The sequence below is a fragment of the Nesoenas mayeri genome (assembly GCF_963082525.1).
Source record: "Nesoenas mayeri genome assembly, chromosome: 2".
NCBI classification, from domain to species: Eukaryota; Metazoa; Chordata; class Aves; order Columbiformes; family Columbidae; genus Nesoenas; species Nesoenas mayeri.
In genome coordinates, this window is record NC_137543.1 from 159030315 (window position 1) to 159046507 (window position 16193).

Genomic DNA, 16193 nt, shown 5'->3' on the forward strand with positions numbered 1-16193 from the left:
CCTCTCCTCATTGAGCAGCTACGCTTCTCCCCATATGGGCTTCACCCTCAGAATGTCTTTGTGCCGGAGCTTCCACACGTGTCTCATGGAAAACCACTTACAACCCCGTGCTTGCTGTCTTTTGGGGGATGCCCCTGTGTGAGCCTGTGGTCTAACTGTGCTCTTTGCCTTGAGACCAGCTTGGCAGATGGACAGAGGCTGAGTATGGAGACTTCTTGGATCCCTAATTACATGCTTTTGAGAAATTAATCCATTTCAGCATCGTTTTAACTGATAGGGGAGAGACCTGGCATGGCTGGCAAAGGTGGGGGTCTAGCAGGGGTCTTGCTCCAATTTGGCTGGTTTGCTTTGAAGGACAAGACTTTGGGGTAAAAACTGGGAAGCAGAGGAAAAAAAACGCTCCTTTTCCACTTGGGACTGTCCTGCCAAAACAACACGAGCTGTTATGACAACCGGTTGAGGAGGTTCTAACGCAGCAGCCCGTGGAGAGGGAGGCTGTTCCCCTCTACCGGGAAGGAGGAGCAAGTGAGGTGGGTCAGGGAGCCAGTGCAGGGTGACTCCATGTAGCATTTAACCCCCTTGCTCAGTTTTCCTGGGAAGGAGCTGGACTCGGGGCTGGCTGTGGGCTTAGTGAGTGTCCGCAGCGGGTCTGCACCCAGGAGGAAGCATCGCCCTGACCGCAGCACAGCGTGGCCCTGAGCAAGCTCCACTCCGCGTAGAAGTTGCACATCACCCCTTGGTTTGCCACTCGATACAAAACCTCTATTGTTATTAACCAGCTATAAATAACCCCGTCCAGTACAATGTCTCATCCAGGAAGCAACACAAATGTAGCTTTTGACTCACTGAGCTTGTTGAGAGCCAAGCCGGCTCCTCCAGCCAAAAGCCCTGACGATGCTTTGCTATCAGCAGAGGCAAAGGCTGGTCTCGTGTGCCAGGGCAGCCTGGGGAAGTCAAGGAGTCCAGGGCTGTGATCCTGCCTGTAGCACAATACTCACTCAGCCTTGGGCACATCACTTGTCTCCTGATATTCCTTTTTTATTGTTATTATTTTTTCACAAATTACTTTGAGTACTTTGAATCTCATTGACTTCTCAATGTGGTTTGAACGTCAGGGAGCTAATTATTTTTGCCTCGGTTTCCCTGCTTGGAAATAGATGTTGGAAAGCATGGAAGGTGTTGGTCTCTTCTCCCACGTAGCAAGTGATAGCACAAGGGGAAATGGCCTCAAGTTGCGCCAGGAGAGGTTTAGATTGGATATTAGGAAAACGTTCTTCATGGAAAGGGTTGCCAGGCATTGGAACAGGCTGCCCAGGGCAGTGGTGGAGTCGCCATCCCTGGAGGGGTTTAAAAGGCATTTAGATGAGGTTCTTAGGGACATGGTTTAGTGCTAGAGTTAGGTAAGGTTATGGTTGGACTCGATGATCCTGAGGGTCTCTTCTAACTGAAATGTTTCTATGATATTATTCTATGAAAGAAAAATAATCTAGAGAGGGCATCATAAATGGATTTTCACCTGGAAGAAAACTTTTTTTAGATTGGATCTCATCCCCGTTGGGGCTGGCATCAGCTGGTATAAATAGTGTGGCCTCGTTGACCCCACAGAGCTCTGCTAGTGCCGGAGCTTGGGGAGCTAAACAGTGCATGGTTTGATTGTTTCCCTTTTTCTTTCGCTGTCAGATGCTTGAAGCTTTCATCAGCCCCGATGAGTCGCTGTCTGGGAGCTGCCAGTCGCTGGACAGATCTGTGGACAGGTGAGTTGTGTGTGTCACCATGTTCACAAGCCTCTGCTCCATAGCAGAAGAGGAGCTGGGGTCAGTGGCATCCCCTGAGGTTCCTTTTGGGCTGAGGATGCACCTGAGAAAACCAAATTTATCCTGAGTGCTAAAAACCAGATCATAGCACAGACAGCTGTGTGATGGTGTGATTTGAATTGCAGTAATCTGAGCTGGATAAAACAGCTGAGCATCTGCAAACAAGCCTGGCTTTGTGTGCCCAGGTTTTGTGCTTTGGTCAGATCCTTCTCCTAACCCTTTGGCTTTCTGCAGTCACTGGGTCAATGCTCCATCAGCCTCTCCATGCCTCCTCCTCCCGGCCATGCTGTCTGCTCTCCATTGACCACTTGTAAATCCGGCAGCCCCTGTGCGCTGCCAGCAGCCACAGACGTGTCAGTCAAGGTGCTCAGGACACCAGACGAGCAACAACTAAGTTTAGCTTCCCAGCAGGAAGCAACTGGGACACGTTGTACTAACACAGGCTGCCGCTCGATAGCTGGTGCGGCTGGTTGCTCCAAGCTCACACGTGCACAGCAACTGTACATTTGCTGCTGTGTATAAGACAGAGTGTCCTTTCGGGAACCAGTATATATATTTTTTTCCACCTACATCAAAGGTTTTCTTTTTTCCAACGTCGCTTTTGCCATACAGCATCGAGGTCGCATTCCAGCAGGTCTGTGTTGTGTGCATTTGTGTAGAGTGCTTTTGGTTTGCAGCTCCGTGTGCTTTGGATCTGTCTCAGCATCAAGGTCCATTTCCTTTTTGTGACTTTTAGGAATTTACTGTGATGCGTTTGCTCATTGTTACGGCTGTATCAGAGCTGGATTCCTTGTGCTCCCAGCCTCTGTGCCCCAGCTTTGCTTTTGTGTAGATTTTGCTAGGAAGACTTAGCTGTGATTCTGAGACTGGGTTAATGCAAGAATGTAAAGGGCTTGACTGGAGAGCAACTCCTGAGCTAACAGTGAGCCTGTTACAGAAAAGCGATGGGTGCTCTGAGCCCATCAGGCTGGAGAAGGGAATTTAGGGCGGTTTATGAGGGTCAGACACATTGCAGGCAAGGACTGGGTCACTATTTCAGCAGCAGTCTACCTCATGCTTTAGTACTTGTTGTTCCATGTTCATCTATAATAAAAGTAAGTAGCATGGCGAGGGAACGCATTAAACACACAAAACCAACCTAGAAAGAGCACAGCCTGGTTGTAACACTTCACTGTGAACTGAGAGAAGAGAATTAGGCGTGTTTGGGAGAGGGTGGTATGACTTGATTTCATGTGCAAAGAAGCCAGCAGCTGTGTCCAGTCACGGGCTCTAGGAGCTGGCGGAGGCACAAGGAGGGCTGTGTTCTTCAAAGCTAATGGCTTGAGGTGGCATTAGCCTCAAGAGGGCAGAGCCAGTCACCAGGCACGGTGACCAGTGTGACGCTAAGAAATAACCTGACAAATTCCTCTTCGCCATTGCAAACCTGCCATGATGAGCTTTGGCATGACTAGATTTCAGAGCACTGTACAAAGCACATTTCTACTGCTATGCACATGTTTTGTTTTTTTAAAAGGGAGAGTGGAAAAGCAACCTGTCCAGATCACCCTGTTGGCCCTTACAGAAGTGAGGGTGAAATTAGAATTGCTGAGATCTGCTTGCAACGCTCAATCATAGAATAACAGAATAGTTTGGGTTGGAAGGGACCTTCAAAGCTCACCCAGTGCCACCCCTGCCATGAGCAGGGACATCTTCACCAGCTCAGGTTGCTCAGAGCCCCATCCAGCCTGGCCTGGGATGTCTCCAGGGACGGTTCATCCACCACCTCTGGGTAATGTGGGCCAGTTTTTCACCACCCTTATCATAAAAAAGCATAAAAAGGTTTCTTCCTCATGTCTAGCCTGAATCTCCCTTCCTTTAGTTTAAGTCCATCACCCCTTGTCCTATTTATTTAAAGACCTCGAGCCTTGAAGTACCAAGTTCACTCTCTCCCTCCTGGTGTGTTGGAACAGTACGTGTGCCCAGTGGTGGGACAGACCCTTCCTGCATGGGGGTGATATTGCAGAGAAGGGGACACCTGCATGAATCAAGAGTGACTGACGGACTCCAGGGTGTTCATCTGCAGCAACTAAGCAACGTTCACAGAATGCAGAGTTGCGCAGTCTAACACTTTACATTGAGGGAAGAGAGATCCACAGCTGTCCTTCTGTGCCATCTTGTAGGTGTGTTATGGGCTTTGGCTGCTTTGTTTCAGCCTGGTGACTCTGTTTTATGCAGCATTCGTTTTGTATGGCCACGGGAACAAGCTGTGATCTGGCAAAAAGGAGCGGCTGAGGGACCTGGGGGGTTCAGCTGGAGAATAGGAGATGAGGGGAGACCTTCTGATCTCTGAACTGCCTGAAAGGAGCTTGGAGCATGGAGGGGGTTGGTCTCTTCTCCCAAGGAACAAGCGATTGGATGAGAAGAAATGGCCTCAAGTTGCACCAGGGGAGGTTTAGATTGGATATTAGGAAAAAATTATTCACGGAGAGGGCTGTCAGGCATTGGAACAGGCTGCCCAGGGCAGTGGTGGAGTCACCATCCCTGGAGGGGTTTAAAAGATGCAGAGATGAGGTTCTTAGGGACATGTGTTTAGTGACAGTGTTAGGTAACAGTTGGCTCAATGATCTTGAGGGTCTCTTCCACCAAATTGATTCTATGATTCTATCAAAACAAAACCAAACAAAACCAAACAGTTTTTATTCTTGTACATGTTGAGGATGGGAGCTCAGCTGGGTAGACTGGGCTGATCAGTGACCAGTGTGTCTTGTGGTGTAGCCGGTACTTTCTGCCTGTAATCACTTCGGAATTCATTTCACAGCCTTTCTGATATAATAAAATGTATCCTTTTTTTCTTTTTTGTCCTCTTGCAGCCCTCCCTTTACCCAAACTCCTGTTCCTGGAAGGAAGAGCCACCCCAAAGACAGTCTTGATTGCATGGGTAAGCATGTTTGTAAGTTCTTATTTGCTGCAAAGTATAAAAAGCATGAGGTAAAGGAACCGGATAAAGAGGTGGCACTGCATGAAAAGTAATTAAAAGCAAGCAAGCCAGTTCCATTGCGTAGGTTACACTTCAAAAATGACTCTGCCATGATCAGACGTGAATGTTCTCTAAAATCAGAAGGCCCAGAGCTTCAATCACAACTCTTGTCATCGTTAACCCTTCTTGACTCTGCAGCGATAGTGATAACACTGAAGAACCTTTGGGCCTGGTTTGGTAATCACTTTACAGCAACAACAGGCAAAACGGGGGTAGGAAGGGCCCTGAGGTAAGTGGGTGTAAGCAAATAAAGGTGTTGGAAGATCAGAGAGGCCTCCTGTGTTGGAAGAAGGTGCTGAGAGGGCCTTGCTTTTATATTTGGAGTCAACTGTGAGGTGCTGAGAAGCTGGAAACAGCTTCATGGTATCACCATTTGTTTCTGTGAGTTGCACGTTCAGGATCCTTAGTTCCTCCACAACAAAACCTGTGTCTCAGACTCTCTAGGGAGTTATACCTCTTCCACTTGCATTAATAATAATCTGTAGTATTGCAAATGCTGTTAGAAAAAGTGTATTGGTAACTTGCAAGATTTATGGGTTCCTGCTTCATCACTTAGAAACATCCAGCTGGTTAAGTCATGGAAACTCTGTAATATTATAATGACTTTCACAATTAAAAATGAACAAATGGCAGTCAGCCTGTGGCACAATAACTCATTTCTGACCCAAGGCAGGACTTCTAGATTGAATTGTAGAGATGAAGCTGCAGTCAGTCCATATCACTGAAGGTTTTAATACATCCCCAGCGGCGGGGGAGGCATTTTAATTTGAGATGCCACTTGGCATTGTCGCTCACACATGGCTCGCCGAGAACCTCTTGACCTGCCCTTGTTGCTTTTCTTGCTGACCATATTTCAGCCATTATACACTCGTTTTGTGCGCTGCTGTAATGGGGAAATCATGCCGAAGCACATCCGAGGCCAGGAATGGTCTCCCAGGAGCGGCTGCTGGCCGCAGGCTAAGACAGACAAACAATCAGAACGGACTGTGTCATTAGAGTTGGATGGAAGGAAAAACAGGAGGTGGAAGATATGGGGGGGGCGAAATGACAGATATTTTAATCTCAAGTTATTCAGTGCTATCAGCAATGGCTTCCCGTGCTGGGTTTTTTTAAATTCAAAAAATATGTCCTTATCTCACATACCCATCCATCTCTCTCATAATCTCATATCTAATCCAAACTCTGATGGTCTTTAATCCCTTCTGTATATCCTAAGTCTATCTTTCTAGTGCTTAATCAATACAAAAGTTTGGAGCTCTGGGTGTATAAATAGATTTCTGGCTTTGAGTTAAGGAATCGCATCTGAGAAGAAAGGAGGGAGGGATTGTCTGGTGTTAGCCAACTGTTGTTTTTTGTATTTCCCTGGAAATAGCTGATATCAGAACAGAGGTTTTGGAGTAGATGGGTCTGGGCCTGACCCTGCCTGGCAGTTCTGTTTTCACACTAATTTTTGTGTTTACCGTGTATAAATAACAAGTTTAGTGCTCTGTTTTAGAAACCAGGCATGGTCAGTGTTAATCTCCTGCTTTGTATTTGAACAGTGTGGACCACAGTCCATAAAGTCATTGGTTTAGGGGGACCAAGACTGGTCTGTATAACGCTTATTTTCCACTAAGGAGTGTGTGATTTCAGGGTGATCCTTGGCAAATGTCTGGTCACGTCAACGAGCAGCTTGTTACCTCGTTCTTGCCTGTAATTCAGCGTGAAGACCAGAACCCTTTACTGTAAGAAACGCTCTGGGTGTTTGATACAGAGCTTATCTCACAAACACCTCTCTCCTTCTCTCCTGCCAGATTTCGACATCCCGTTCTGCGAGAGGTTTGGGAAAGGTGGCACCTTCCCGAGGCAGTACCACCTCTCCCAGAGTCGCAAGGACTACAGTGATGGTACGAAAACAATGGAGGGTTGGGGAGGGGGACGCTTGGTCCAGCATCTTGGTGGCTTGTGACAGTTCCCAGCACTGAGGACTTGAGAAGGAGAATTTTCTAATAAAAGGGGAAGAACCAAGTAATTTGAGGTTCACTTGTGTATTGTGAAGAGCATCTTCTATGAGACCTTGCAGGTCTGCTCTTGGGAAGCGCTGAGTGCCTACAGCACGTATGAAAGTCAGTGCTCAGCTCTTTTTCTGCGTATACCTTGTGTTTTAGTCAGCCACGTGATTGGGTGGCATTTCTCATCAATATTTCCATTCCCCTAAATCGCTTGCTTTTGAGGTTACTGGTTTGTGACCTTTACAGCAAGTTTCTCACCGAGATGTGTGAAATCCCCTAGAAATGTTGGGGTATCAGTATCTGTTCACATGTCCTTTTTTAAGCTGGTAAGCTCCGAGCTTTGGGGACTGCTCCGTCACCTTGTTGCTGCTCCTCCTTTCACTGTGTGAGGCTGCAACTGATATGGGGCAAAATGGAACAAGGATCAAGTTCCCATGGAAAAAAACCACTGAGGACATGCAGAAAATGTAATGAGCCTTCCAGAATGAACTTCATCCCTTGCCGACACCACCCCTGTGCAAGCAGTTATCACGAGATCTGGTGTTGCTTGTGTGGTCATTTGTGCGTGATCTTAGGAGATAATTTGAGTGTAAATCCCTGCCTCTTCAGATTTTAATTGTGATTAACAACCAACAAAAACCCTACTGCAATGAAACTGTTTCAAACCCTTCTGGTAACATCTGCGTTAGCTGTAATGCCTGCTGTTAGCAGCTCTTAAATTGAATTAAAAATGTTCACGGGGCTTTGCTTCGGTCTCATTAAACGTGTGATGTTTAATTTGTAGAGGTGCCTCACTGGATCTGGGCGGTGATGTGAGAAGGTGGTGACAGGTAGATCCAAGCTGGTGTGTGCTTGTTGTAACTCTCCTTCTCTCCTCCAGGCCGGAGGACGTTCCCCAGGAGTTATTTCCCACAGGAGAACCTGTTCCAGCTTGTCCCTTCCAGCCGAACCAAGAGCTTTAATGGGGACAGCAAGCTCAGCACCTTGCAGTACGATGAGTACAGGCCCAAATGGTGGAGCAATTGTGAAAAAGGTCTGCAGGTCTTCAGCACCTCCCCTACGAAAGCCAGGAACTGTAAGTGAATCAAAGCCATGTCTGGGGGATCAGAACATCTGGGTCTCAACACAGAATTGAATTACTGTTACCTACTGGGTTGATGGGAACCATGTATGAATGCACCCTGGTTCCTTCACCAACACAACACACCCTATACCTGCTTATGTCTCAATGAGGAGGATTTTATACAACACACTGTATTTTCCCTTGGCCTTGAGTTGAGATTGTATATGAGGTCAACTGGTGTCCATCGCTTACTGAGTTGCAGAAAATCGCTTGTGTTGCGCTGTCAGTGTGTTCACACAGCAGGAGCTTCCAGGAGGGATGTGGGAGCAAATGCATCCACAGGTTCTGTTCCTTGGCTTGTATTCCTGTCACCCCAGCACTCAAAGGTGGTGTTGCAGGCTGCTCTGGTCCTGCCACACTGCTCATGCTATAGAAATTGGTGCATTCTGGGCCTCTTCAGTGAGGGATAACAGCCTGGGAGTGAGATAAAATTCTTTGCTGGTTGCTGCTCAGCCATGCTGTATCCTGCTAACCACTCCTAGAGCAGGGGAAAGTCCAATATTGGCTAATAAAGCAGTTTTTGGAGGAAGAACTCTTAGAAATGTGACTTTTCTGGGACTTAGTTCTGCTCTAAAGCAGACTAGGAGACATCACCCCCACACATACTAGCACCAGTGTAATTCAAACTCATTTGTTGTGGTGCTGCTGGGAAAGGGTGATTCTCTGCCTACCCTGGTGCGCTCACTGTGAGCCTGATCTGTGCTCTGGTGGGTCAGATGGACTCTGATGCTGAGGTCTCCATGCTCTTCTGCCAATCTTCTCCTCTCTCCTGTAGCCCTGCAGGCACCTGTGAACTGGAGGCTGGGGAAGCTGCTCGGAAGAGGAGCTTTTGGGGAAGTTTATCTCTGCTACGATGCTGACACTGGCCGGGAGCTGTCGGTGAAGCAGGTGCCTTTCGACCCTGACAGTCAAGAGACGAGTAAAGTGAGTAGGAGGGCAGGACTGCGTGCTGCAGCGCGTTGGGGAGCTGTGGGCTTAGGGCAGAGGTAGCAGGGAGCTCCGTGTCCCTGATGGAAAGCAGTGTGTGGAGACAGAGTGAAATGGTCCTGAATGGCTTGTGGCACCGGTCAGCATGCTCTGGTGACATCTCTGCCTCCCTGTTCCTTGGCCCTGTTGGCCTGTTCTCTCTCAGGTAGCGTTTGCAGGTCTCTCTATGCTTCCTTAGTTCCAGCCTTTTTGCTGCCTTCACCTTCTGCCTGCTCTGGGTGCTGCATGAGTGCAGGAACGATATGGACCTGTTGGTGAGGGGCCAGAAGAGCCACAGGAATGATCCAAGGCTGGAACAGCTCTGCTGGGAGGACAGGCTGAGAGAGCTGGGGTGTTCAACTGGAGAAGAGAAGCTCCAGGGAGACCTTAGTGTGGCCTTTCAGTGCTTAAAAGACACCAAAAGAAAGATGGGGACAGACTTTTTAGTGGAGCTTGTTGTGGTAGGACAAGGAGTGATGGTTTTAAAATAAAGGAGGGGAAATTCAGGCTTGACATGAAGAGGAAGTTTTGTACACTGAGGGTAGTAAAACAGTGGACTGGGTTGGCCAGAGAGGTGGTGGATGAACCATCCCTGGAGACATCCCAGGCCAGGCTGGATGGGGCTCTGAGCAACCTGAGCTGGTGAAGATGTCCCTGCTCATGGCAGGGGTGGTACTGGATGGGCTTTGGAGGTCCATTCCAACACAAACTATTCTATGATTCCATTATTAGATTTGCTGCTGTCTTCTTTCACATTTTTCAAAAAAAGCCCTTAGCACAAGTAATAATAATAAGTAAACCTGTCTCAAAGCAAACCCCTTGTGTATCCCATCTGCCTTTCTCCTTGCCTTTTTCTTAGGACAGTGCTCCTCATGTCTGAGTGTTATGTGGCTGATGGGGGCAGCTTCACAGGTGTTACAAAAAGAGTGCTCACCATTAAGAAATATTTGGATAATATTCTCAAAGTAACCATTCCCTTTCTTCATGAAGCATGGCTGTTTTCTTGCAGGAGGTGAATGCCTTAGAATGTGAGATTCAGCTGTTGAAGACACTCCGTCACGACAGGATAGTGCAATACTATGGGTGCTTGCGGGATCCCGAGGAGAAGAAACTGTCCATCTTTGTTGAATACATGCCAGGGGTAAGTGTGGTTCCTACTAAAGGTTATCCCGAGAGACGAAGAACAGGTTTAGATTGCCCTGGAGTTTGGCGAAATTTAGTTTTGGTGTTACAGAGCAGCTCAGTCATAGACTTTATCTGATGAGCCAAACCAAAGTGGTGCATCTCGGCATCCATATGGCTTGGGAAAGCTTAGGTTGTGAGTCAGATGTCATGGGGAACCTCCTTTACATGCAGTGAGGGAAACCGAGAGCCTGGAAGGCAGGTTTTTGGTTGGAATCCTGGAGCAGGGCGTGTTCAGTCTGGAATCTGAACGTGGTGAATGTGGGACATGATCCAGATCTGGTTCCAAACACTGTGGCTTGAGCCCATCCTTAAGTATTTATTGCAAATCCCTACAGGAAAAGCGAATAGTACAACTGTCCACCCACAGCTGTCACCAATTATTTATGGCTTTTAGCATGTGTGTATTAAAAACAGTGTTAGTTACTTGTAAGTCTTCTCTTCAGGACAGAGCTTCTTGTTGGTAGCGTTATCCTCTTGTGCAGGAGTGGCTTCAATTTGTGGCTTTGATATAGGATGAAACAGCCGTGGGGAAAACGATCAGGAGGCTTTGAGGGAGCTTCAGCATGGGCTGGAGAATGTACGCAGATTAGTTGAACATCTTTCTCCGTTTGCAAGCATGTGAGTTACATCAGCCATCAGGACGAAGCTGTCGGTTGGTATAAAGCAGCCTAACGCTATTTACATTGCCGGAGGATCTGCTCTCCTAAGTCCCGCCTGTCCAGCTGGATTCATTCCCCGGAGTGTGGGAGAATAAACCCTTGTTTATACAGAGATTTGTAAGGTCAGAAGGGACTATTAAGTCATCTGGTTGCAAATCGTTTTGGTCATTAGTAAACATGCTAGAAGCTCTCCTAACACGTCTGGCACGTGAGTAATCAGGTGGACTTCCATGCGTTTGAGTCCCTTCCAAGCCCTGTCCTTCCTCTCTCCTGGTGGGCAGGCATCTCACTTTCAGGTCTTACCATGAGACGTGGACCCAGAGGGGTAAATCCTGAGAGTCAGAGTCCCCTTGACACTTATTCTGCAGCGTGCCAATGTTTTTTAGCAGCCAGGAAACCAACAGTTGACGCTGGAGCAGCGTCCAGCAGGGCTGGAAGTTGAATGTTTGTTTTTTTAACGATAAACCAGAGCTCTGACCAAATACAGATTGACTTTCATGCTGCAGTGATGGCTCATTTCACAAAAGCAGCTCAGGGCTTTGGTTTCCAAGGCCAGTAGAAGTGAATGGGTTCCCAAACCTTGCAGGACAGCAGCTCCACGGTGCTGGGTCTGCCCAAATTTCTCATTAAACACAACTAGCTTGGCAAAATCTTCACGAGACCAAGCTCGGGTGCACCATTACCCTGGCATTTCTGTGACTGTCCTCATGAAGTAGCTGATTGTGTAGGTTTTTTATTGTGCCCATTCAACTATTTTGTTCAATTTATGCTTGGAAAAGAATAGCCCATCTGACGAAAAGCCTTGAAGATCCTGTTTTCCCTTCTTCAGTATCATGTTTGATGTTCCCTCATCAGGGTGAGGGAGGTCCAAGATAAGAACGTTTGGGTTGTGCGTGAGGGAATATACCTGCATACAAGTTGTATGAGGGTGTCATTTCGGAGCATCTCGGGTTACTTCAGCAGCACTCTGAAAGGGGAAGGAGAGGCCCATCCACAGGATCACCTCAAGAGAAGGTCAAAACAGTCGCTGGGCAGAGCAACAACGGAGATGGGTGGATGTGGAGAAGCTGGTGAAGTTGGAGTGACTGACGGGGAGCAGAGCATCCCACTCTTCCCAGAAGAGGTGGTCTATGGCAATTTGGATCAACGCTGAAGCTGCAGGACTGGCAGAAATGGGATGAGTTTCCTCTCTTGCTCTTCAGCCAACCTGAATGCTGGAGGTGGATCTGGGTGTGAGCTCTGCTTAAACCCCCAGTCTGCCTGTGGTTCACCCCTGCCAGCACCCAGCTCTGGCACAGGGAGGGACATCCATTGCCAAGTAGACACAAAATACAGCTAAAACCAAGGGGTCACTGCCATGCAGACAATAGATGTCTGCACCCTTGCTTCCTTCCCTCTTTGATCCATAAGACCAAACCAGTAGGAGCCTGCATGCTGGGTCAGAAATACAAGGCTGAGCGCTTCAAATTGTCTTCCCTGAGTCTTCTTGCTGAAGCAGTCCCATGTGGGCTGGCGGTGTCCCTCAGCAGTCTGTCCACTTTGTGGCAGTGGATGGTTCTTGTGACAGGCTGAGGTGAAGGAGGCTTCATAGAAGACTGACTGATAAGTTTGGCCATGAAGAACTAGTCGAGCTGACCTGTTACTTGAGTTGTAACTCCTCATCAGTTAGATGTCCTCATCATTATGATGGGGACAGACTTTTTAGCAGGGCTTGTTGCAATAGGACAAGGGGTGGTTGTTTTAAACCAGAGGGGAGATTCAGGCCAGACATGAGGAAGAAATTTTGTACACTGAGGGTGGTGAGCGCCTGTCCCAGGTTGGCCAGAGAGGTGGTGGATGAACCATCCCTGGAGACATCCCAGGCCAGGCTGGACGGGGCTCTGAGCAACCTGAGCTGGTGAAGATGTCCCTGCTCATGGCAGGGGTGGCACTGGATGAGCTTTGGAGGTCCCTTCAAACCCAAACTATTCAAGATTCTATGATCACTTTGGTCCTTCTCCATGTTGATGTCCAGCCACTAGAGGGGGAAAAGGGTCTGTAGCATTGGCAGAAGGTAGCACTGTACACACCAGTGACCTTTGAAATGTCTTTCTCCACCGGGATGTGAGACATTGGGAACAAGTCCTTTCTCCATTCAGCACCTAGTGGGTTTTTATCTGGCTGTTTCTACAGTAGAGTGGCTTTTTTAAACTAGGAGACAGAGTGGCCAGCAAAGTTGAAAAAGTCACTGCAGCGTGATGCACCTGATTCTGCTGGTCCTTACAGTTGCTGCGTGTTGTTTCTTTGCAACAGGGCTCAATAAAGGACCAGCTAAAGGCTTACGGTGCTCTGACCGAGAACGTCACGCGGAAGTACACCAGGCAGATCCTGCAGGGAGTCTTCTACTTGCACAGCAATATGATCGTCCACAGGGACATTAAAGGTGAGTAGGTAACCCAGAGAGACTTCTTGCTTGGATTTGTTCAACCCAACCTCCCCTTACCCCAGTATAAATTCTTGTGCAAAACATAGTGCTGGGGTCTGGTGTTTGAAGTGTTTTTGTCACTGGGCTTCACCAATTTAAACCATGAGAATCCTGAACAAGCAGCTGAAACCAACATTTTGTGCTGTCCTCCTGCTTGGGAATCCCAGATGAAACACATGAGAGAAGGGTTATTGTGAAATGCCCTTGCACCTCTGAAAACCTGGTGTAACATAGCCAAGAACTGAGAGGCCCTGGTGATCTGAGGCTCTTCTTCTGTCTACACGTGGGTAGGATGATCTGTCATCCCCATTCACTGCTCACTTTTGGGAGACCTGAGACCATGGAGAGTCCATGGGACTCAACCCTGTTGGAGAGCAGGAGAAGGGGAGTTTGCTAATGCTGAGTCCAGCCCCACCAGGGCTCCCTCATGTCCTCCTTTCTGCCTTTGCCCTCCCTGCTCTCCTCACTGTAGCCACATCAACTCACGTTGCTGCTTCATCTGTTGTGGTTTTTGGTTTTGCTTTTCACCCCTAGGTGCCAATATTTTGCGAGATTCTGCTGGAAATGTGAAACTCGGAGATTTCGGGGCCAGCAAACGGATCCAGACCATCTGCATGTCTGGGACTGGGATTAAATCTGTCACGGGAACACCGTACTGGATGAGCCCAGAGGTTATCAGTGGAGAAGGCTACGGAAGGAAAGCTGATGTGTGGTAAGGAGCGCAGCAGAATTCCCACTATTGCCGCCTAAACAAACGATCCCTTTGGGAAACTGGAATGAGAGCGAGAGGTGTAACTAGTAGCTGGAAGATGGAGCAGTGTAAAGGGTGGAAAAGGGATTAAAATGTTAGGATGAGCTGTGCAGATATGCAGAGGGAGCGTGTCGTAGCTGAAAGTCCCAAAACAGGAGCGCTCAAAGTCACAACTTGCTTTTGAAAGCTTTTACCACGTCTGAGAGTCACACGCAGCTTGACCCCGTGGCCCCTGTTCAATTCTGGAAAGCAGGTTGGTAACAAAGTTTGCTGAAAGAGCTGCTGAGTTTTGGTGGCCTTGATTTTAGGTCAGCTCAACCCCGCTCAGCATCTCAGGGGGATCTTGTGTGGCCTCTCAAAAGCTGCCACTGGGTGTTTACATGTGGCTGAAGCACAAAGCCAGCCAAGATCATCGGCTGCTTGTCAATGTGTTGATCTGTGGACATCCACAGGTGTCAGCTGGAGTCTAAAAGAGCTGGGATAACCCTACTAACCCTCCCAATAAATGGGGAGGAAACACTGTTTTCGCAGCGTGCTTTCCACAAGGAAAGTGGGTACACCAAAACTCACCCTGCACCATCTGCTCCGGCTGGTGAGAGGGTTCAGTTCCTTAGGAGGATATATGAATGGAGGTAGCAAAGAGGGTCTGTACTGAGATGAGGAGTCCTCAGCAAGCACAGGGAAACCTCTCAGGCTCTTTTTGCATCTGACGTGCTCCTTCTCGGGTGCACATTGGAGATGAAGTTGTATGTAGGTGAACATGTTTCATTGTGGCTCATCTTTCTGGGAAACTATGTGTTCTTGCTGAAACCATGGTGTCTAAACTTGTGCTCGGGTTTCCCTTCACGGGATGCTTTGATAAGGTCTCTCATGCTTTTATCAAACTTAGTATCTGCTGGTTAACAGACAGAAAAGCCACCAGCTTTAGGGCAAGGCTTGCGAGTCCACTCTGGCCAGTGGGAGCAAAGCCCTGTGCCAGGGACCTGTGTGAACACTGAGCTTCAGGGGGCCACGCATACTGCAGATGTGCTCCCATCTCATGTCGGTTTCACAGAATCATAGAACAGTTTGAGTTGGAAGGGACCTCCAAAGCTCATCCAGTGCCACCCCTGCCATGAGCAGGGACATCTTCACCAGCTCAGGTTGCTCAGAGCCCCGTCCAGCCTGGCCTGGGATGTCTTCAGGGATGGGGCATCTCCGTGCAGTCCGTTCCAGGCAGGCGCAATCTCAGAGCAAACAAATCCACGGCTCTTACTCGCTGTCTCACCCCTGCGTGCTTGGTGTTGTTGCAGGAGTGTGGCCTGCACCGTGGTGGAAATGCTAACGGAGAAGCCGCCGTGGGCAGAGTTCGAAGCCATGGCGGCTATTTTTAAAATCGCCACCCAGCCCACCAACCCCCAGCTCCCCGACAGCGTCTCCAACTGCTGCCGCAACTTCCTCAAGCAGATCTTCGTGGAGGAGAAGCGGCGGCCGACGGCCGAGGACCTGCTGAGACATCCCTTCGTCAACTGCGGGCTCTGAGCCCCCGCAGCGGGGATGGGGAAACGCCGGCGGGAGGGGGGTGGCCGCCAAACCCGCGGCATTTTGGGCTCTGCAGTTCAGACCTTCACCTTGGGCTGTCCTGGCGGTGGCCCCCGCGGGTCCCTTCTTGCTTGTCACCAGCTCGGCACCCGCCACCTTGTTGGATTTCCAAGCTGCGCTGGGAAGTCAGAGCAAGAGATTTCCCAGACTGTGCGGGTGCTGGTCTTGGACCAAGTAACCTTCTTGCCGCCAGCAGTTTTGGGGTTGTCCCCCATTGCTGTGTTGCTTATTGCGGTGAATGGGATTTGTCCCCCACCAGCACAGCAGTGACACTGGCAGCATCCCCGGGACTGGCGGAGGAGTAAGATGCTCAGTGGCGATCACCACCTTTCGCAGGGGAACAGACAGGGGCTTCAGCCAAGCCGGAGGAGATGATCCTCAGACCACAGAGTCGGGGGGACCTGGGCGTCCCCGTTCACGAGGGGACTGAACCCTCCTGGAGGTCACGGGCGCAGCCCATGTCTCCAGCGGGACGGCGTTTCACACTGTTCTGTGCCTTAAGCGGTTACAATCAAGGAGTGATGCTCGACTCGGCGTGAAGCGGCCGTGTTGACTTTGCCTTTGTGCGTGTGTGTGGGTGCGTGCGTGTGCGAATCTTGGAAGAAGGGGTCTTCTAGGGGCGCAGGAGGTCTCTGGGGGGTGA

The 16193-nt window shown here is 49.1% G+C and overlaps 1 protein-coding gene across 1 annotated transcript in view; it reads left to right on the forward strand.

Moving 5' to 3' along the window:
- Positions 1 to 15490, forward strand: part of LOC308053382 (mitogen-activated protein kinase kinase kinase 3-like) — a gene marked incomplete at both ends in the record, with an annotated part of 87014 nt that extends 71524 nt beyond the window's left edge. Inside the window, 9 exons of the mRNA XM_080364232.1 lie at positions 1681 to 1754; positions 4664 to 4731; positions 6624 to 6716; positions 7702 to 7896; positions 8720 to 8868; positions 9920 to 10051; positions 13047 to 13176; positions 13753 to 13930; positions 15262 to 15490. Of these exons, the coding sequence (XP_080220358.1) occupies positions 1681 to 1754; positions 4664 to 4731; positions 6624 to 6716; positions 7702 to 7896; positions 8720 to 8868; positions 9920 to 10051; positions 13047 to 13176; positions 13753 to 13930; positions 15262 to 15490 (1248 nt within the window). The remainder of the gene's footprint in view (positions 1 to 1680; positions 1755 to 4663; positions 4732 to 6623; positions 6717 to 7701; positions 7897 to 8719; positions 8869 to 9919; positions 10052 to 13046; positions 13177 to 13752; positions 13931 to 15261) is intronic.
- Between the last annotated feature and the right edge of the window lie 703 nt (positions 15491 to 16193).